General features: G+C 45.3%; 1 protein-coding gene across 3 annotated transcripts in view; it reads left to right on the top strand.

Annotated features, from left to right (window-relative positions):
* polrmt (polymerase (RNA) mitochondrial (DNA directed)) overlaps positions 1-23,028 on the top strand; it is a 42,936-nt gene extending 19,908 nt beyond the window's left edge. The window contains exons 12-22 of one of the 3 annotated variants that reach the window (XR_011078319.1): positions 287-409; positions 1,416-1,595; positions 2,714-2,800; positions 5,060-5,173; positions 13,647-13,699; positions 15,587-15,685; positions 16,124-16,196; positions 17,973-18,064; positions 19,898-19,971; positions 22,115-22,493; positions 22,717-23,028. Coding sequence is in view for 2 of the 3 variants with exons in the window: in XM_068591487.1 (XP_068447588.1) it covers positions 287-409; positions 1,416-1,595; positions 2,714-2,800; positions 5,060-5,173; positions 13,647-13,699; positions 15,587-15,685; positions 16,124-16,196; positions 17,973-18,064; positions 19,898-19,971; positions 22,115-22,164 (945 nt within the window). In the remaining variant the exon portion in view is untranslated. Of the gene's footprint in view, positions 1-286; positions 410-1,415; positions 1,596-2,713; positions 2,801-5,059; positions 5,174-5,272; positions 5,350-13,646; positions 13,700-15,586; positions 15,686-16,123; positions 16,197-17,972; positions 18,065-19,897; positions 19,972-22,114 lie in introns of those variants that run through there. The other 2 variants (XM_068591487.1, XM_068591488.1) reach the window with 2 other exon arrangements.

The following is a 23,028-nucleotide window of genomic DNA, read 5'->3' as shown; positions in this document are numbered from 1 at the left end:
GTGGCCGTCCTGCTGTGGGACAGAGAAATAAGTTCTTGTGAACTAAGAGCCTCAAACAAATCTGTTTCCTCTTTATCAGGGTTAGAGGGTCACGCTCATGTGGTTTCTTACTCTCTTCTCTCTGTCATCTTCCTAGTTTCTTTGTTGTATTTTCACCTCCACATTCTTTAAATCGTCGGTTCTCTGTTTTGTTCACCTGTAACCCCCTCCTCCTGTAATCCTGTTCTCTCCTCCTCCACATCCCCACTTCAATCCCTCCTCTCCTTCCCTCCACCTCCTCCTCCAGGACGGCTCCTGTAATGGTCTCCAGCACTACGCTGCTCTCGGCAGAGATGTTATTGGTGCCACATCAGTCAACCTCGTGCCCTCCGACGTGCCCCAGGATGTGTACAGCGGAGTAGCGCAGCAGGTCAGCGCCAGTAGGCTCTTTTCATTTTGTTTAGTTTTTTTTTTAAAGTTGTTTTTGTTCCCTACGTGGCCTCCGAGTCGCACAACATAGCCAAACTGCAGGCTTGTTTTTACAAGGCAGCTGCTCAGCTGGTGATATCCAGATGATGAACGATGTCCCCAGTTTCTTACCGCACGTCCTGAATTTAAAAGCGCTCAGTGTCTTAGACTACTCACATATCCAAAGGCTTGGGGCAAGTGTGCATACAACGCCTTTCAAAGAGCTCAGGTTGCTCTGAACCCGCATACTTTGAAGCACAATTTGAAGCCAATTGTTACGAACCGACATTTCAATACAAGAGGAGTTTGCGCGCATTTCACGGTTATTGTAAAACTAATTACCGTGATGATATTTGGCCTGTGAAGTATCCAGTTAGCTGGATAAATAAACCGTGTGGACTCGTAAAGATAAGCCGTTCAATAAGTAACAGCAGCTGTACATTAGATCTAGTGGAGCTGAAACGATCAGTTGTTTACTCCCTTAGTTGATCAACAGAACAACGTTGGGACTGATAAAGTACAGCAATTTAGTTAAAACACCAAACTCTAAAATACATATTTCTAGTGCCATTTATCAAGCTCGGTCCACTTTTAAGTAGATCACAACTCTCTCTGGACTGACCTTTTATTTCCTGCAAAACTAACTTTTGAATAAAAAACAGAGATTAAATGACCTTCACTGGCGTTGGCAAATTTGTTGCAGAGCAACCACACACAGAGAAGGCTGCCTGATCTCAAAATGGCCTCGCTTGGCTCGATTGATTGGCTTGATTAATCCGTCCACGATGAACCTTTTTTTTTTTTTCTCAGCACCTCTTCTTCCCTGATGATGTGCTTGTGCATAAAAACCTCCTCCAAAAGACACGTTTTGAACAGAGCCTGTTTTTTTCTTTTTTTTTTTCTTTCTTCCATTAGCATCCATGTAAATGTTGCACATCTGCATGTACCACACGCCCGCTGCGTTTCAGGTGGAGGAGTTTCGAGCGCACGACGCACAGCACGGTCTGAAGATCGCCCAGGTCCTGGAGGGCCTCATCAACAGGAAGCTGGTGAAGCAGACCGTGATGACGGTCGTGTACGGGGTCACGCGCTTCGGGGCCCGCCTCCAGATAGAGAGGCGACTGAAGGAGGTTGATGAGTTCCCAAAGGTACGGTCGTGCTAATGGATCTGGGGCTTCCCTCGCACCTCATACTGTTTTATTTTTATGGTTGTATCAGCATGTTGAAGTGGCCTTTTAGCGCAGGAGCTCCTCTCTATGCTTCTCCCCTTACGTCTTCCTCTTAGGCTTTACATTCTCACACACACACTGAGCATAGATCGGCTCGTAGTGATGCACAAGGACGTCGATCATCCCCGGATATTATTGCTCCGTCGTCTCCTGCACGCGCACGAAGACGTTTATCACCAAATTGGCAGCGACTGCGTATAACTCGTCAAACCCTAAAAGGATTCCAGTCGCTTTGACCTCCACCTTAAGAACCCCATCACGCCGTCTCTTCGGGAGCTGCACGGAGCGAGGCTCAGAAAGCTTTTAAAGTTTCTGTTAGTCGAGCTAATTTATGCATCATCTCGTTGCGGAGAAATACGATATTGCGCCGTCCTATCAGGGAGGCCAGGAGTGTAATGCAACAACAGATATATTTGATATCCTGTGCACAGTCATTATGAATCTATTTTTAGTTCAGAACCGATTTGGTTGCAGGGAAACGGATCCCACCCGTTCTGTCAGATGACACCACGGCAGGAGGATGGAGGCGTTTAATCTTCTTACAGCTCTGTGGCGCTTATTATCTGTCAAATAGCTATATACTTCCTTACAATAGTTGGGAGTTAATCTCATTGCCGTATAGATGGGATCGGCGCGATCCCGCTGTCGGTGTATCTACCGGCTCGTAGCCGGAGGGTTGTGTGCTAAATGACTTCTGCATAATGTCCCTAATTGTTTAAACAGGGAATTAGACGGAGGGGGAAGTGTAATTGTGAGTGATTACAGGGGGGACGGATGAGGCGGCTCCCACAGAGGAGGAGATCATATCGCTGAAATGATATGAGAAATCTACCACGCTCGTTCGGTGCTGCAACCTTTGTCACTCGTATTAGCATTTTACATTTAATCCCTAATCATAACCAAGTGGAGGGAAATGACACACAATATATAGTTTTGTTTTAATGAGAAATGCAGCGGAGCACAAAGGTATTGTGTGTGTGTTTGTGTGTGTGTTTGAAAGTAAATACACAAGCCTAATCATGCGTTTGTATTTCCAGGATGATGTGTGGGAAGCGTCTCACTACCTGGTGAGAAAGGTGTTCGGTAGCCTAAAGGAGATGTTTACAGGGACCAGAGAGATCCAGGTGGGTCCACTGCACCTACAGGAAGTCAATTACACTTTCTCATCCGACAAATCACCACAAATACCACACATTACCCTTTAACATTGCTCTTTGGTTATCAATTATTCACAGCACGATACCTTGAATTCCTTAATTGAAGTAAATGAGGGTCGACTTTAGTTAACAACAGCAAAAAGATATAAAAAAACAACCGCTTGCAAACTCCCCAAACGACTCGCTCAGCCTAATAATCCAAGTCTTGTTCATCCCGAGGTAGACTCACCTCTTTCCAAACTAAAGCCTCTTTATTTAAAAGAACTTCTGTCAATAACGTCTCACGCCTTGCTGCAGGTCCAGGCGGCTCCAAAGTGTTTTTTTAATTATTTTTTTAAACACAATTCGGGTGAAAACTTGTATGGATGGCAATTAGTGAGTGGACATTAGAGACCTGCATTGTACTGAAGGGGTCGTGCCAACGTGAATTTGCTGAACCTAGCCTCCATTTACTTCTCCTCTTTATGGAGTAATTCCTTTTTTAGTCCGGTTTCAGATTCTCGTGGATGATTGCAGAGAAAAAGAATGAAATAATTCACGGTTGGTAATCTTGTGAGTGAAGTATCCCTTTAATTCCAATTAATTGAGTTTAACCTGAAGCGCTACACATGAAAAAGTGTCTACAAACTCAAATATATGAAGATCGAAGTTTCCAAGGATGAACGTGAAATTAGTTTTACAGTTTTCACTTCTTTTTATTTAATTTTTTCAGATAAATTTGTTTTGAAATCAACCTCTATGTATAAACAAACGCAACATACCTCACTTTACTCTTGATGAGAGAACAAAACATAATCACTACTTTACGTCCAATTAACACAATTATTTCCCTGAGGAAACTTGTTATTAAAGAGCGCTAAAATAAAAGGTTACTCCAGTTTCTGACTTCTGACCTACTACTCCACATTGGATGATATTTTATCTTTATTGATGGCTTAGTTTACTTCAGTATTACTGTGGCAACGACACCCATTCATCACAAAGAGTCCATTTATAGCTTTGGGACGGGCACTGTGTGTGCGTGTGTGTGTGTGCGTGTGCGTGTGTGTGTGTATTATCTCCACGGGCAGAAAGAGGGAGTCTGGCGGCAAATAGAACCGCCACCCACCGCCGCTGTGTGTCCTCTGGGGAATGTGTGGGCATGGCCCAGTCTGAGAGGAAAAAAAACCCTTTCCCATCATGCCTCAGTGCCAACCTGATGCGCGTGTGTGTGTGTGTGTGTGTGTGGGAGCGCACCTGCTGCTTTTAAATAGGTCACATCCTCATGTGTTTCCCAGCGGAGGGAGAGAGAATATTCCCATCGCTGTCATCCCTGACCTCTCCGTATATTTCCCATTCATCAGCGGCTCACTCTCCTCGGACGCTGGTCCTTCCGTCCGCCTGCTCCTCCGTCTCCCTCCGACTCTTATCAAGCTAATGATTGATCGGGTTTTCTCGCCCGCTAATCTCCCGCTTTCCCGCTTTCCTCGCTGTGCCGCCGTCGTCTTGTCATTGTGCCTGTGACTAGAAGGAGGTGGGGAGGTGGTGATGAATGCTGCAGCTTTGGGGCCAGACGGCTACCTCAACTTGTGAGGACAAATATATCTTCCCAACAGCTCTCTGTGTGCCTGCATGTGTGAGGAGGCACTTGTGGGGCAGTAATAGGAGGGCTTCTATTCTTGGAGGTAGACTGTGCCAGACACCGCTTCCTTTTCTTTCGGGCAACAACAACAATTCACGTGTTCCTCAGCAAGTTTGCAGCGTTTTTTTAAATTTTTTTTTGCCGATCCAGGAAGTAGAACAGCAGACTGTCTGTCCTCTTAATAGAGCCGGGGCTCGAGAGCCAATTTCTCCGTTGACAACACCTGCTTCTGTAGCTGCTGTGCATATTTGATAATGAATAACTTGAAGTCAAAATGCACGGGTCGTCTGTCAACGCCGTGGAGAGAAAGTTCCCCGTTTTCAGTTTGTTGTTCCAAGCACCGCGGTGGCCTTTCTCATATGTTAAAGCCTGATTCATTAAATCTGGCACTCAACTGTCCAAAAGCTCTGATTTGAGCTTGATTGCTCCATTCTACACACACACACACACACACACACACACACACAGAGACACACGGTTACAAACATAACAAATAGGCAGACTCACGCTCTTGATTGGTGAAAAAGGGGCTTTTAATGTTTTTCCGAGTATGCTCTTCGTGTGTGCGCCCTCGCTTTACCTCTGCCGGCGTCCGTGTGTTGCAGGATTGGCTGACGGAGAGCGCCAAGCTCATCTCCAAGTCCGGCCACACCGTGGAGTGGGTGACGCCCCTGGGTTTACCCATCATTCAGCCTTACCACCGCTCGCGCAACCAACTGGTGAGTCTCACACTAAAGCTGCTTTTTCCGACCGCAGGAACTAGTAACCGTCTGAGGAGCTCATTGTGTTTGGACTGTGTGTGTGTTTGTGTGTGTGAGGAGGGGCAGGGGGTCTAAATTACAGGGATGAACCGGGTGTCTTCAAGTGGAGTTGAAGGAGGCACTTATCCAGTCTGTGTATTGTATACGGTAGATGAAGGTCAGAGCCACAACAGACAGGGTCAAAACACACACACACACACACAATTTATATTATAAGTCTCACCTTTCACACCATTCTAAATACTCTTCACAGCACACAATGCACACACCTTTAATGACTCGTGAGACGTGTATCATCCCGTTTACATGATGCGATAAACCCCTGTGTGAAGCAGCTTAGTGCTGATGCAGTGTAATGCGTTTCAGACTGGACCCCCCACCCCCTTCCTCATTGTCTTTTTTTGTTCTAATATTTCCATGAGGTATTGAGACGCTTTGGATGATCACTTTGACTATAATCATAATTTCACAGCGCAATTTCCACTCATTAAATTTCATCGGACTTTGATGGAATTTCTGATGAAGCTGGTGATAAATCCAAGTGGCCAGATAGCTGTGAGTCAGAGGTGTAGAGTAGGCTCACACACACACACACACACACATGAGTCATGTGAGTATTTGCAGACAAAAACAACACCAAGAACAGCGGCATGCCTAATAGCTGTCGGCTTATAACGAGCTATAAATCTTGTGTTTGGAGCCGCCGTCCTCATGCAGCGTGCCCTCAGATTCTGCTCAACTCGTCGTGGTTTGGCACGGCTCCACGAGCATAGGTCCAAAACTACTTTGCATGCATTTGCATCAGCCTGGTTTCAACAGATAGATAATGGACAAGTGCTCTTATCTGCACAAATGGGAACTTGACTGGATGCACTCGACACTCTCTGGGCTGTCCAGGTTTAAAAAAAAAAAAAGAAAAGGAAACAGGATTTCTTTTCGGATACATCGGCGCCCGTGGACTTATTTCACAGACTAATATCTCTATACTAATGTTTCCATCTCGAAGCACAAAGCGAGCGTGTGAGTTGTGCTGTTGTCTGGCTTTGAGTTTAGTGTGTCCACTACTCATCCCTTCGGGGTTGACCTCTATTTTTAGGCGAAAACCTAAATTATTCACTTCTTTTTTTCTGTGTGTGTGTGTTTGCGCTTTTAATTCTTCTTTCTTTTTCTTCTCCAACTCCCTAAAATAATGATTGTTTCAGTCTTCTGGCATGCAGGGTACCCAGTGACTCATGAAGGCATGAGCTCTGGATGCTTTGCAGGGTGGAACGTACGATGCTTTCGCTGCGGGAGTGCGTCTCCGATGGTGTCGCGCGATTGCCGTGAGTGCCTCTACCGTAACGGAGCCCGACGACATCACTAGAGCTGTCCGTCACTGTGGGAGAGCCTGACGGTAGCGCGTCTGTGTGCCAGCACATCTGCAGATAAACATGCTTGTGTGTATGTGTGTGTGTGATTACAGATAATCTATTTTGACCTCTCCGTCCTTAAGGTCATTCACTAAGTGAGAGGAGAGACGGACGTACAGCGTATGCCAAGCACACGCAGTCAGATAGCTGATGGGCCGGCCCAGCGTGCCGCCTGCTCTTTATGATGACATCAAGCAGACGGTTGGCTCAGAGGGGGGAGTGACACCTCATACGAAGGTGCAAGAGAGCGAGGGTGACAGATGGCGAGGTCTCCCGAGGGTGCACCTCTCTCTCTCTCTTTCTCTGTCGATGTAGGCCGATTTCCTTTGATTTGATCTGCTTCTTCTAATGTCCGGCATGGACAAGGAAGCTGATTAGCGTGTGCATTTTCAAGGCCCGATGATGATGATGACTTCACGGATGAACGAGGGGTTTTTGTTTGTTTGTTTGTTTGTTTTTTTGCTCACATTTCACAGATAACTTTTTTTTTTCATCCCCCGTCAATAATTCTCTAATCCAGCTGCATCATTGGGCAACAACAATGCAACTTTGCAGAAAGGTCACCTTTTCCCCGCGCGGCTGGATTAAATTCAATCTCCCAGTCTCCTCTCTCTCTGCCTCTTAAATCCAAGGCCACCGTGTTTCTAGGGGGTCATTAGTAATTAGACTCTCGATAGCACAGGAAGATGAAGTGCACAGAAAGAAAACTAATAAAGGCAGCGAAAGGAGCGACACGATACACCGTGTGTGTCTTTGAGCATTTCTGCTCGTTGGCGCTTTTCAGTGTGCGTACGGAGAGGAGCACGAATGCCCGCCAGTGCAGTCGAGTATTTTCCGTGGCTGATGGGAGTTGAGCACATTAAAGTAGGATGGAGTAGCTGAATGGAGCTTGAAACATACATCAGGGAGGCCGCTTAACAGGATTGGGAGATGCTAATCGGATCAGAGGTCACTCACGGCTCATATTCCTTGTTTATTTCTCGCTCTCCCCTCCCGGGCAAGGTTACAGTGAAATCTCACTCTCAGGGAATGGTGACACAGGGGAGTCGTCCGCTGGATTGGCTGGATTTGACTGGATTTGTGAGTTCATAGCGTGACTAAAAGCTGAGTGATCTAATGTCCTCTGTGGAAAGATGCAGTTAGGTTTGGGTTTTTTTTTTGTGCTCATCATTGGTGGACAGTCGCGCTTTGTGCTAGTTTTTTTTCGTACAGTACAAGTAGAAATATAGTCCACTGTCAACATTGATAGATAGTTCAGTATGATGTGGTCTAAGCCGTAAGAGGTAATACCTTTTTTTTCAAAAATAAAAACAATCTTCCTAATCATGGAGGCATTATGAGACAGTGGGGACAGACACACAACAGGAACCCACCCACTGAGAGAGAAACAGTTTGCGGTCACTTTGTATTTCTTTTGTGGTCATTCTGTGTCTATTTTTGCTCGCCGTTGCATCTATTTGTGCTTCATTTGAGTTATTTTGGTAGTTTTGCGACCGTTTCATGTTGCTGTGTGTCTCCTTGTGCTGGTTTTTGTGGCACTTCAGGGTCAGTTAAGTCTCGTTGTGGTTGTGCTGTACCTATTAGTGGTTGCTTTATACATCTTTGTGGCCAATTTCTACTCTCTTTGTGGACATTTACCATCTCTTGGCTAAAAAGAGGATGCCCTTCTGTCTGGTCTACTTTTCCTTTGTATAGAAACATTCTCCGGGCCTGCACAATGTCGTCTTTTCTCATTCTGAAGGGAACTTGGTATCTCTAAATGTCGCCGACATGCCCTCCATGCCTCTTTTTTTGCCCGGTAAAACAGAAGAGAGCCGTTCCCAGGGGGGTGGCATGGAGTATCGGTGATCTTGCAGAATCTTGTGGCATTTTGGGATGAAATAATGAATGCAGTTTTTCGTGTCAAGGGCATCCAAGAGTGGAAGAAAAAGACAGTTTGATAGCAAGAAGGCTTGAAAAAAGGTCAGTGGCAGTGTGGCGAGATTCAGAGGGGTGTGTGTGTCGGTGTGTGTGTCGGTGTGTGTCGGTGTCAAAGAGTCTGCAAGTGTCTTCAAGAGAAGGCGAGGGGGTGAACCAGGCGACCCGGAACAGCAGAGAAAAAGAAGCTGCATCCACTTCAATGGATGAGCCGTGTGTGATAAATAGGGATTCCCCTCTTGGCAGCACGGCTTATATAAGCTTCGTGACGGGCGGTTGTATCCGTGACCATCTGCGCCGCTGCCACTCTCGTGTGATTTAGACCACAGGAGCCCATTCCCCACAGACACACAGCAGCGTCCAGCCAAGGCCTCGTTCATCACGGCCTCTGGGTTTGAGTCGGGTCTCGGGACACAAATCATGCACGTATGCATTATAATGAAGAGTCGTTCGGTGTGGGGCGGTGACCTCGTTTACGGCGTGCCAGTCCATTGCTCACACCAAGCGTAACCTCCATCGCTTTCACCCTCGCACCTTTTTTTGCGTCGCTCTCTCTCTCTGACCTATCCGTTGGCACACAAAGAGGCAGGTGACGGACAGATTCCCCACACGAGTCCTCCTCGAGCCGTGAGGGATGAGATAGCAGCCGCGGCACGAACTAATGGGGGTTCTTACCACACTATACGCTTCTTTTTAAACCTGTTTCTTGATAATTGTGCGATTCTGTCATTCATCACACGACGATCTTCAAGTATTCCACTCGAACGTCTGAACCGAGGAGCTCGCCGGCGCCTTTGAACTAGCAACCCCCGTCACTTTAATCCCTATTATGTAATATTTACAGTGCTAGATGTTTGACAGCAAGGCCGCCATAGGAAATATAATTTACAGAAAAGTAAGTATACATTGTCTTATTACCATCAAAGCACCTCCTCTGTTGTTTTCTACTCTGAGAAGTAGAAGATCAAATACAACAAAAGTGTAACCTCGAACATTATCCGTCATTTTTATACCAATACTATTGTCATACAGCTAGCGGGCGTGGTCAATGGATCGGTTACTTGGTCTGCCACTTTCATCTCAACAACTATTACATTTTACAATTGCCTTGACACGTTTATCCAGGTTTTTTTCTGATCCCCAGAGGATGAACCGCACTGAACCAATTACTTTTGCACCATGGAGAGGTTGGCCGTTTCGGTTGTAAAGGGAAATATTATCACTATTAGATGGATTGGCGTGACATTTGGTGCATTATATCCTCCTGGCTTCTCCACTCGCGCTCACAGCAAATGTTTTACCTCTGCAAAATATCTGGAAATCTTGATGGGTTGGCTCACATTTTGGACAAACCTATATCACTCAAAATCAGTATATGTATTCTAATTATTTTTCGGTGACCCACCGAGAGGTTGAGTGCTTTTTTAAATTAAATTTGATGCAGACATTCAAGCCCTCCTCGAGGTGTATTATGATTACCACGGCCACTTCGTTTCTTTCCATCCTCAGGTCGAAGTTTTCATTTGTTCAGTATGCTATGGGGACGCTCTGTAGTGGAGAACTTGACGAGACAAACTTTGAGGGACGTATATCTGGTACGTTCATATTGAGCTAGACGAATCAACAATTTCTGTAGACAAAGTGTTGAGAACAAGGTCGCCAGAGTTCGAGGGCGCAGTGGTTCTCATAATTCACCTCGAGGAGAGCTTGAACGTCTGCACCAAATTTAATTTACAAAACACTCGACCTCATGGTGGCTCTTTAAAATCATTGGAATATTCTGTCTGAGAGTGATAAAGTTTTTTTGCACTGAGTAATAGAATAACTGACAGCACCCCGGACCACTCTACTGGGTGTGTACGTCTTGCATCCGTCACCCAAAACGCTCTTCAGGATGTAATATCTCAAACAGCTCCGATGAGAGCGCAAACTCAATATGACTCAATAATGTCAGTGGACCAATTCCAAAAAGTGTCACCTGGTTTCATTATAAATGGCCGTCTTGATGTCCCAATTTCCAGCTCGTCGTTTTCGCCGATGCCGACTAAAATCAATAGACTGAATCATTGAAGTAGCACAGTGTGAGTCTGCTCCAGAGTGCACTTCTCCCCTTTTTTTTCGTTTTTAAAGGTGTGAAAAGACCTCTCCATCAGGGCCCATTTCGATAATGCAGCATTAGGGAGAGCGTCCCACATGAAATGTCTGGTCTCCAGCTTTTCGAGGAGGTCATTATAGACTCTGCAAAATGGGGAATAGTTCAGATTGTTGATGGATGTGCACTTCAAAGGGCCTCTGTGTCCTCGGGGTTCAGCGCACAGAGAAGCAAGCGAGATATTACAAATATAAGAGCTGTACATTAGCACCCGACACGGTTATGAAAGCCTCCTATGGGTGTCTGAACAGCAGCGGTTATGCTATGCTCTCCTGTTGGTGGTGTTACAGACAATAAAAGAGTTGAATTCAAGGACCCAACACAGCAACACATTTGTAAAATGTGTTCGCAGCCAGACGATCAATAGTAGTATAAAGCAAACCAACAACTTTAATGAGTTAATCCATCTATTTTCTTTCTCTAACCCGTGCAAACACAGCACATGTAAGCCTCACTCTGAAGGGCTCAGCTCTAACAACTAAGCCGTCATGCTGCCCGAAAGGAACGGATTTGTTTCTTTATTTATTTTATATTGTGTATTGGACTTTAAATCAAAAAAATTAACATATTTTTATTCTCGTGTGAGCCTTCTAAATAATTGGGAACCAATTCAGTTCATTTAAATGCTTGTGGGTAAATCTGGGCAAGGACTAACGACACAAGTGCCTGATGACCTTTCACAATAAAAGCGCTCGGAGTATTATTTCATTGTTAAGCGTTTTCCTGCGTCGTCGTTACAAAAACTCAACTGCGTTCATACAGAGCGACAGACAAACGAGGCGTAAGTTCAGGCTGAATACAAAAGGTAAACGCACTAACGCTCACGCTGACGAGCCGCCGCCGGCTTCCTGTCGCCGGTCGTATCTCGCTCCTGATAGTCGCCCGTCGTCTGCACCCGGGCTCGGTTCCAAGGTGTCGGGGCGGGAGGGAAAAGACTGCCATGCCACAGATGCCTTGGCACGGCGAACTGGATGGACCCTGAAGGCTTGGGAGATTAGAGCGCCGAGTCTTCCCTTCCACTAGGAACTAAAGGCTTTTGCTGTTGGGTCGTGGAGCGTGTAAAAATGTAGAAAAAAAATTGATGATGCTATGAAGAAAACAGCAGAGATCAGAACCATGTATTTGCCGTGTGTGTGTGTGTGTGTGTAGACCTGCAAACACCGTGCTGTGCTTGATACGTCGGGCTTTTCCTCTGATTGGTCATCAGGCTTGTTTTGATAATACTCCTGTAGTAGTATTCGGTGAAGTAGTAGTACTATACTTTGATGACCACCTATCTTTACTGAGGTGTGACATTGTACCAGCGGTACTTCAGTAATGGGGATGCCCCCGGCTTGGAAGTTTCCTGTCGTTCATTTCCTTTCTCTGGCTCTCTTTTCCATCTATTTCCTGTGTGTGATGACTGTGCGCCACCACGAGCTAACTCATCTCCTGCCGCCTGTTTGTGTGTGGATCCAGATGTGTGCGTTTGCCTTTCTGTAGAGGTGTCTGAGTCTGTGAGCGCGAGGTGGGAACAGGTGAGACTCTCGATGGCACTTTACTTCCTTAACGCGACGTAATTCCTCTTGAAACAAGATGTCGGGGTGAGGGATTATTTTATAAGGAGGAGTGGGAAATCTTAAAAGAGAAAAGCAACGTTTTTTGTTTTTTTTGTCGAGATCTTAATGCTAAAAATATGCACCCGAAGGATGATGGAGAATAACTCTGCACAGCAGAAAGAAAATATACTTTTAATAACATTTAATGCTCATTTGGAAATAGATAGACATAAACCTGCCCGTGTAATGACGACCACAGCGATTGTTGATCAGTAAAGCAGAGTCCAACCTTTGAACCACAATCGCAGCCTTTAGGGCTCAAGCAGCGTTGTGTCGACACCCTGTGACACCTTGTGACACCCTGTGACACCCTGTGACACCCTGAACCGCACAAGCAGCTGGAAGATGGATGGACGGATGGAAGGGTGGCTATAGATCTTCTTCTATATGTGTTGTATTGCATGATTTGTTGGTCAATTTATTGACTTTCACTCCTAATTCGTTCAATTGGGCTGAGAAAGTGACGACCAATAGGTCAACCTGAGGCAAGGAAGGTAAAATGGATTTACGTTTTGGGCTTAATAACTCTGAAATGTCCCTTCGGTGAAGGCACTCGTGTCAGCTGTGGTTTTGTTGTGTTGATTTTGCGGCCTCTCAAGTCATGAAACCAGCATTGTATGTGTTAAAATGCAAGTTGCGTTACTCTTTTAAATTTCAGTTTTCATTCATTCAGTTTTTCAAAATGTCGTAACATACCATACACACTGGTCAAATTTAAACCTCTCAATGTATATTAGTAGATTTTATTGTCATACTTTCCAGTTTTCATCCTCCTAACGTTTTTCTTTTTTGGAACTTAAACAATTAATATCTGATCTTTGCCTGGAAGGTAACATATATATCCAGTGTATGACAGTATGACTACTTGACACTTTTGTCAATAAATCAATAATTTTGATCAACAGAAAATTAATCTGCCACTATTTTCATGATCAATAAATCTTTTGTCATGTTTGAAGCAAATGTGATGTACAGGAAGCCGCTTCCAGCTTCTCTGATATGATTTATTGCTTTTATTTGTCGTCTATGACGGCAACTTGAATATTTTAGCATTCAAGACCAGTTTTTATTTTGATGTATATTTTCTATATTGTTCTATTTTCCTGTTTTTAAGAACATTCATGAAAAATAAATGTCCTCATATTTAATATTCCCTTGTTTCAAGACATTAAGCTGTCTAATGCTCTCATGCAGTAAAACAATAAAAACATGGGACTTTTTTTCCCGTGGCAGCGCTACAAAAGTACAAAGACATCTTGTACATAATTAGACTTTAAAGTTCATAATGTTCTCATCCGATTGGACTTCAGATGATTAACCCGGCTCATTTCTTTGTGTTTGTTTCGCCCCTGCAGGTAAAAAGCCCCATGCAACAAATCTCCCTCAAGATCAATCACGACGGCAAAGAGTAAGTCGTCCTGCAGCGAACATCTGTTCTCTCTTCTCTCACTGAAAGTGACCCATGAAATGCATCTGTATTCTCTCGTGGCGCTCATTGACGTTTATTTATTTTTTTTGCTGACGTGTCATATTTGTAATCCGGAACAAAGACACCAGATAGCCGATGAGAGAAACTGTGTTCACCGCAGCTTTTCTGTCTTGGTTTTTTTTAATTTTTTATTGGTCTTACGTGAGTTTGCAGTCGTTTCTAAAGTGTAGCTGCAGAGCGCCTGACATCTCTCTTTGCAGCTTTTAGAGGTGAATGGAAGTAGAAAGTGGAGCTCTCAGGAGGCAATTAGCTTACATTTTACAAGAAGAAGAAAGAAAAAAAGGTTCAGCTGCACAAAAGCTCTTTCTCCACTCTGTATTTCCACTAATTGCCTCCTCAAACTCAGATGTAACTTTGCTTTTGTCAAAAGGAAATGGTGTCGGAGGTGTTTGGGAAAACCTTTTAAAAGCATAGTTTTACACTTCCAGTTTAAAATGAAAGAAGTCAAATTGCAACAAAAAAAAGTAGTCCAGAAGCTTAATTTAACACAATATACTGCAAAATCAAACTACTGCTAAAACAGTACACACTCCTTAACAAGAAAAAAAAGGGTTCGTGCGAAAATACGCATCATAAATGGTCACAAATAGTTTTCAAATGAGTTTATCTTACGAGAAGTTTGTGACATTATTCAACATCAACAAAAAACAACAACCAATGGATTAAGTTCGAGTTGTATAGTGAAAGTTAAGCTAATTTCAGATAAACAGTAAAAACACATCAAAGCAAATCCTGTCTAACTTATTGATAGTTTTCATTTTGTACATGAGGACTATGACGAAATGTGTTGACTCAATATGTATAGCACTTTTTGACAAAGAAAGATGTGCATGGAGGTGTGAGACAAAGGAAGGAGAGAGGAAAAAAGACAGCCTTGTCCTGACGGCTGAGTGAGCTCGCGAATAAATCTCTAGGATACTTGTTTTTGTTCAGCTCAAGCCCGACACAGCAGAACTAACGGCGCTCTGATAAAAGTCTAAACATTTTCCAAGCCAAAAATGAAGCGGACAGAAGGTAAACAAGACTGACAGACAGAGTGTGTGTGTGTGTGTGTGTGTGTGTGTGTGTGTTAGCTTTGGGACTGGCCCAAGCTCTCTCCGCTCTGTCTCCATTCCCATTAGAAGAGCGTTCTGGTCTGTGGCAGCCCGGAGGATTTGAATGGCACAGGCTCAGGGTAATGGGAACATGCGATACAGATTGGCTGGATGCTTTTTTTTTTTTTTTACTGCCAGTTCCATCATCAGTAGCAGCAGTGCTGCATTCATATTACCTTGTCCCGTTTCTTTCTTTTTTTCATGTCACTTCTATATTTGTGTGCTTTCATATTGACTAGACAACCAGGCCCATCACATGAAACAATGCTTTTTACATTATGGGCCACAGGAGCTGGCAAAGTGATGTCCAATAGATATACAATGTGTGTGTGTGTGTGTGTGTTGGAAGGAGTCTAGCTGTCGTCTCCAGCTCCATATCTCGAGCTCTGTACTCGCTGAGCCGCCACAAATTCACTGCAACATCCGACTTAAAAGCATCCTCGAAAAGAACAATTGAGTGTTAATGCAGTTCCTGTGAACGCGCGCTGTCTCCCGAGTCGTGCATACACTTAAAAAAAAATAAAAGGGAACAAAAATACAGGATTGTTAACTGTCTCCCAGGTGATTAACAGAAGTTCACAACAAGGCCACTTCAGTCGAGTGAAAAGAGTTAGCTGAAACGCCCCGTTTGATGCTTTCTAAAAAAAAAAATAAAGTTCTGATTATTATTCATTTGTACATGTCTGTGCTCGGCTTTTCTGTCACGTCGCAGGAGGCCGGACACAGTTAAACAGAAGAACGCCTTCCCGCCAAACTTCATCCACTCCCTGGACTCCACACACATGATGCTGACCGCGCTCCACTGCTACAGGTATCCTGCAACATCCTGCACGCTCACAGCCAGGAGTTCCCGGCCCGCCTCTTCTCTTTTTTTTTGTTCTTCTCTCTGGGAGCCATTCGTCTTATAAAGGCAGTCTGTAATACGCTTCTGACATTGTCCCTCCATGTATTCATGACCTCAAATAGCTTTTCCTTTTGTACCCTCTCGGCTTGAATGCAATTATCGCCTCAGACTCGGCGAGCGTCGTATGATACGCCTCGTAATATTAGCTCAACTCACAGAATGGGCCCCTCGACGGGCGCGATAACTCACACCTGATTTGAATGAGCGTCCGTCAGGGCTCCAGCAATTATCGTCGTGTAATGCACCTTTTCTTTCAAAGTCTACTTTATTTTTAATGTTCTACTCTGTCTTCTGTGCTCTCGTTCTCTGATGTTCTCGCCCCCCTCCCCTCATCTGCGGTCTCAGTGCCGGCTTGACGTTCGTCTCGGTCCACGACTGCTTTTGGACCCACGCCCTCGATGTGGACACCATGAACAAGGTATCTTTTTAACTCATTCATCATCCTCCTTGCAGAGCAGTTTCATCCTGTCTGCCGACCATCAAGGTTTAGAATTCGTCTTTTTTTTTTTTAGCTGATTAATTGAAAAGTTCACATCCCTTGTGCTAAAGTAGAAGCATCCGCTCTTTGAAGCCAGACTGAATATTCTCCCAGCGTCACAGGTTTGCAGGCTGCTGGCTGCAGGTAGCGCCATCATTAAACGGCTGTCCCCTGCATGCTGAAAGTAGCTCGTCTACGGGCCCAGACTGAGACACAGCTCAGCATAAAATGGATCAAATTACCACGAAGACCCAGTTCTCTGTGGCTGTAGCTTCAGAGCTCAGTCACAGTTTTATGTCTTCATCCAAGCAATGAAGCAGTTCCCTCCCAGTACATTTATCCTCTCTCATATGCTCTTGATGTGCGCGTACGCTTTCCTCATTACACAGGTAATTGAGCAGGGCGGCAGAGGAGGGGTGTTGGATATCTTAGTCAACACCTAAGCACATCAAGAAGGTCCTTATTTAAATGGGGACGGATCCTTCCTCCATCCTTCATCCTCCATCCCCCCCCTACTGCTGCCAGTACAGACGGGTTTGTGGGTGATGTCACTGTGAGATGCATGCACAGTCGGGAGGGGGGGGGAGAAAACAAACCAGAACGACTGAGAGCTTATGAGAAGATAAACACGAGGATTGTGCCTGATGTTTAAACGGCACGAACCACAAAACCAATGCATGGAAAGTATCCCGATAATTCCCTCGTGGATCTTTAGTAAGCGGTTGGTTTTGCACAGAAACCGGTGAGGAAGAAGCGTGTTGAGACGACCGTAGCGCTCACAATGTTTATCAAATCCTTTGTTGACATTAAAGTACAAATCCGCGGATGCACGTTTTCAATTTACGCATAAAAACACCACAAAATAATGCATAAAAATGTGCTAAATGTGATATCGGAAATCGCTTTTATGCTTTTTGAAGTGAATTTCGAGGAGCCCTCAGGAGAAAAACTAATTCTACAAGAGTTTAATGACCCTAAGAATTTGCACATCAACTGTTTATGTCAATGCACACAACACAACAACAAACTTGCAATAAATTTGGATTAAAAGCATTTAATCTCAATTGAGTTGAGCTTGTTCACGCAGCAAATTTGACCCAAAATTTGACCCAAATCTGAGCAGATTGTCACAGAAATGACAGATTATATGGATGAGGGCCGAGTGTGAACAATATCTTTGACTTCTGAGACGGCCAATCGATATAGAAAGCGTTTTTTATAGACGAGTTTTGACGCCTGTCACTCAAATTCTGTTATTAAATGTATCGGTTCACACTGATGCATCGTGCGTCTACCGGCCATCATTTAAGTCTAATCTTGACACATTTGGCAAAGTGTAATCTCCACGGTGTGTGTATTTTGTAGTTCATCGGCTGCATCTGGAGTCCGTGTGGAGAGACCGCTCATGCACAACGAAGTCTCTTTCGATGGAGAAAACCTGGAAGTTTGAACTCAGAACTCTGACTTCAAGCTCCAATACGTTTTTCACACGGCCTTAAGCCTCTTCTCCATGATTACATATAACCTGCAGCAAAATGAATGGCTTTCTCAAGGTTTTCTGCAGCTCTGTAAATCAGATCCACGCTGTACCCGCCTAGTTTTGCACATAGATCTCTCCGCGCAGTCACGGCAGAGCCGTTTAATGTCGCCGGTCAAGGCTTTGAGTAACTCCAAGTAACGCTTCCTCCTCCTCCTCTTCTTCCTCCTCCCCGTCAGGTCTGTCGGGAGCAGTTTGTGGCCCTGCACAGCCAGCCGATCCTTCAGGAGCTGTCCAACTTCCTGGTGCAGAAATACTGCAGCTCCTCGGCGTGAGTCTGCACACACCTGCATGCAGCGACACGCTTGAGTGAGAGAGAAAAAAACAGCTGTTTTTCATAGCATTTCCTATTCGGGTTCAAATAGCTCATGTCATACAGTATCTTTTTAATATTGTGTGATTGTTATATGGTCATACTTTCACCCTTTAGTTACCGCCATCTGTGCTTCTTGTTCCGTTTTGAATTGTTCTCACAAAGCAGCCGTCGGTCTCGTCTCGCTGTCTGTGTTTTAAGCAACGCCGCAGGATCTTTATGGACTATTACGGTGCAGACTGAAGTTACTCTGCCCTGAACATGCAACTCCAGCATGCACACACATTATGAAACCGTCCAAACAGACGGAGAGATTGTTAAAGTTACATCTCACAAGAGTTTTCGCTCCGCTTATCTAAAACATTTGATATGATGATTTCCCCTCTCTCTCTCTCTCTCTCTCTCTCTCTCTCTCTCTCTCTCTCTCTCTCTCTCTCTCTCTCTCTCTCTCTCTCTCTCTCTTTGTCTGTCTCGCCGGCCTCGGGCTGGGTTACGCTCATCATCCCACTGTGTTCCTCTCTCTTTTGGGATAATTGGACACCTTCTCTCCAGCCTTTACTCCACAGCGGCCCCTCGGCCCCCTTCGTCTTCCTGCCTCCTCTCGCTCAGACACAACGATGTTCCCCCTGAAAGCTTCGCGAGCACATTATTCATTCTTGTCGGCGCCACAGAGAGAAAGACGCGCGGGAAAATAACGACTTTTTGGATCCCTTCACTTATCGTGATGAGTAACTGAATATATTTTTTAGCCGTCCTCACAGTTGATGCAAGAATATACTCTAGTTGAATATGATTATAATTTAACTCCTTCCTTAGAGAGAGTATTCTGCTTACCTTACAATGTATTAAGTGTCTAAAAACTCAAGGTAATACCAGCCTGTCACTTGAAATATCCAAATTATGGGCTGCATTGTCATTTAATTTAGCTGAAACATTCCTGGTCCCCACAGGAGGAATCTCTGTGTCGCTGGTGACCTCTGAGCTTTTCTCTCGTGCTACCATGAGGTTGACATTTGTAGTTAAGAGTGAAAGAGTAACACAACTATACGATGGATTGCTGTAAAGTTCGATTTAAACAGTTCATGTCCCCCTGAGGATGAATTGTAAAAAAAACGTTGGTCAACTTTTAGCGTTACATCTCGCGTCCTCATCAGGCCAATGTTTTTTTAATTTAGCAAATACGTTTTGGGTATGTTCATCACCGAATACCTGCAAAACTACTGTCGCCGTATACTTTGTGCTTATTATTAGCGCACGTTAGCGCGCCCGATACGAGGCGGCGACCACGGCAAACGCCGGCTAAACATTAGCAAGTTTGCGTCGTCAACTGCGAGCGTTTTATCTTTGAACTTTTTAAGGAACCAGCAGTCTGCACAAAGTTCCACACATCATCATCATCATCATCATCATCATCATCGTCGTCGTCGTCGTCGTCGTCATCATGCCGGCACAACGGCGGGTGGTAAAACATAAAATTGGCTATATTGGGAGCGCGCCAGTCACATCTCGCACATTGACAGGTGTGTTGCACCGCCTCTCGCACTTCACATTAGACTAACTAATGATGTGCTAATTCCAATCCAGCGAGTCGCTGCGCCGCCGCGCGGGCGCGCGCCCTCGACAGCTCAAGTGTGAACATCCCGCAGAGGGGCTCAATGTGTAAACAAGTCAGCAGATGAAGCCACTTGAACGAGGACTCGGAAAAGTGCTGTTGCCTTTTTGACTCGGCGCTTTTTAGACACACAAACACGCTGCTCTTTCTCAACTTTTCTTCTTTTTGTTTCCTGGCAGGACCGAGGCCAATAACAAGAGGTACCAGGAGCACAGGAGGCTGATGCAGCTGCTGGCCAAAGTGCCCCAGACAGGTCAGTTTTGCATGCAGCTGTCTGGCTCCCAAACAGCTGGCCCCTCCAAAGGCAAGGGTATTGTTTTGAGAGAGCCAACTTCCATTTCCCTAATTGGACTGAAGTGAACTTGTACGTCCTGAAGCTCTGTCTGAGATTTGCAGGAACGCTATAGAATCGGGTTCTTGCACCATCCTCGTATGTTCCATCTTGGTTTATAATTGCTAATTGTTGTTGTGCTATTGTTTCGTATAGTTCCCCCATTGTCTGCAGTTGGTTGTCCAGCTGTCGGTGTTGCCCGCACGTAGTATTCAGCCGACTCGAGTTAAACGGCTTTTCCTGTTTAATCAAGTACATTTTCAGCTCCTGTCATGAGATGTGAATTCATGTCGAGCGCGTTCAGGTTTGCCTCGCGCCGACGCCACGGCGAGCGTCTGTCTATTGTTGTCCAGAGTGGAGGTAGAGAGGCAGCCTGGTCAGGTGGAGGGAGGCTTTGCTGTTACGTAAACCCCCCTCGCTCAATCTCCATCTGCACACTTTACTGTGTCTGCTTGGCACCGACAGCCGGGTTGTATAAATTGATTACTGTTAATTGTGTCCCTCCTCTGTATAATCAGCTTATGCGGCTGAACCAGTCAGGTGTGCTCCTGTGAGGGGGGGGTCTCATGTGTGTTTCCCGGTGCTCACTGTTCAGTGTGAGACTCCAGAGACTATAAAATCCACTATAATCGTCACTGTGAAGGATCCAGAAGTCGGTGAATCGGGGGTTTTCTCTGTGTTTAGTTCAGCTGGAGTTCAGGGGAATCGGGCGTTTCTGTGACCACAGAAAGGAAGAGAAACACACTGAATAACTTAAAAGCCATTACAGCTTGCTTCTGACTTTCTTTACGATTCGGTAGTTCTTCGTTGGAGGAGTCGATGCTGGAGGTTTTCCAGTGTCTCTATTAAACACAGACATTTCTTTACTTTGGTATTGTTTTATTATAAGGTCAGAAAAACGTCTCTTTATCACACAATGCAGGACATTATGTCATCAGATTATATTAGATTAGACAATTTCACTAATCCCCGGTAGGGGGGGGGGACTCATTTGCCACCAAAAACTCATCCAGACAACAATCCTGGTGTGTATGTGTGGTACCATGACGCTTACATAATAATCTTACACTAAACACAGTTCATAAACACACATAGATAGAAAGTACAACCTCGTACTTTATTCAGTCGATTAAAGTTTGGAGTTAATAATATTACTTTTTAAGCTTTCACATCAACCTCATTTTCTATCTCCTGTAAGTTTTTGCGTCCTTAAAGTTTTCATGGCCTTTCCTCAATAATTCAGGCGTCTGCTGCTGCGAGAGAGGCAAAGAGGACCAGGGCCTCATCCCAGGGACACAATTAATATTTAAGTGTTGCATTAAAGTTCATAGAAATGTTACTGCGGGTGCCCAGTAAAACCAAAACGTGAGCGGATTTAAAAAAAATAATAATAAAAAGCAGAAGATGGTTCCTGAGTTTGACCCACTTCAAGATGAACCTCTCCTCTTCTTCTCCGTCTCGTGAAGATTGCAACCCGGCGTCTGATCTCAAACGACACCCGACGAACGTCCGACAGCCGTTCCTTTTAACTCTTTCTCTGTGACGGACGTTTTTAGTTCATTATAAACGGGGTTTGGCTCTGTTGGCGGTCGCTCGGTCTCCAGTTCCCACATCAGGTCCAGGTCTTCTGGTTGATGTCAGATGTCTGCACAACTAATGAGCTTCCCATCGGCCTCAGCGGTCAGCTGAGACTTGAGGTTTTGTGCAAATTGAAACATGCAAACGGCCAAACGCACGGTGAGCGTGGTGAACATTAAACCCGCTAAACGTCCGTTAGCATTTAGCATGAAGCACTGTGCAGCCTCACCGAGCTGCTCGCATGATTTATTCACAATCAACCAATTTTGAACAGTAACACCGTTTTTAATAATGAATTTTTTTTCGGCGACTGCTCTGCTGGCTGGTTCGTGCCGTGTAGCTGTGTTAGCATAGCATCTGTAGCAGTATTTAGTAAGCTAAAGTAGTGTGTGTCTGATTAAAGCTTCACCGCACGTCATCTACTCTTCCTAACTACCGTCCAACAGACGTAAACCCGCTCTGACACCTCGCCTCTTTGCCTCTGCAGGTGATTTTGATCTCCAGCAGGTGAAAGACTCCACGTACTTCTTCAGCTGAGAGACTCACCGGGTCCGAGCCAGCGGAGGGAGATGAGTGGAATTGACAAGAGTGCAGCGGGGGGAGGCGGGATGCTGCGGGCCCGCCGGGTCTCGGCCGGCTCCGTCTCCCTCAAGACGTCAGGACATTGATCCGGCCGCGCCCCCTGGAGCTGCTGGAGGCGTTATCGCACAGTGAACCCGCCTGATTAACTGACTGGCGGGGCTGATGGAGGGGAGGACGGGATACTCATCCGGGCGAAATGATGAGGGAATCAGCACCGGATGGGAATGTTAAGACTTCAATCAGTGAAAAGCACCTCTTATAATGGGCGCTTAGACCATATTCAGGTGTGTGTGTGTGTGTGTGTGTGTGTGTGTGTGTGTGTACATATGTGTGTGTGTGTGTGTGTGTGTGTGTACATGAGCCTTACCGACTTCATCACTCAGCACTTCTGCTTCTCAATAACCTTTTCACCTACAAGCTGTAATTGCTAGTGATTGGTGGTGGTGGTGTGTGTGTGTGTGTGTGTGTGTGTGTGTGTGTGTTCTCACGGTGGGAACACCTCCACAGAGCGCTGACTTACCTCAGTGACTATCCGTCGATCACCATCACCCGCTGGACGACAGCAGGATGCTCCACGATACGACATTCAAACATTGTCCAGAGAAGAGACGAGAGACTCGCGCTGACATCGGGAGGCACAGGCCTCTCGGAGCGCGACAGCCGGAGCCTCGTGTGCATCCCGTACTCTTGATATCTCACCTGCTCGGAGAGTGACTCAGCACTCGGGCGGTTGTCCGCAAATAAAAGTGTCTTTTTAAAACGTCTCCTTACTCATTGAGGGGTTCAAAAGGAATAGCTGGCATTCTCGGCGTGCTTAAA

Source organism: Clinocottus analis, unplaced genomic scaffold, assembly GCF_023055335.1.
Source record: "Clinocottus analis isolate CAN_PGR_092001 unplaced genomic scaffold, fCliAna1.0.p SCAF_25, whole genome shotgun sequence".
Taxonomy (NCBI): domain Eukaryota; kingdom Metazoa; phylum Chordata; class Actinopteri; order Perciformes; family Cottidae; genus Clinocottus; species Clinocottus analis.
The sequence above is the reverse complement of the archived record's forward strand: the minus strand, read 5'-3'. Positions and strand labels throughout refer to the sequence as shown.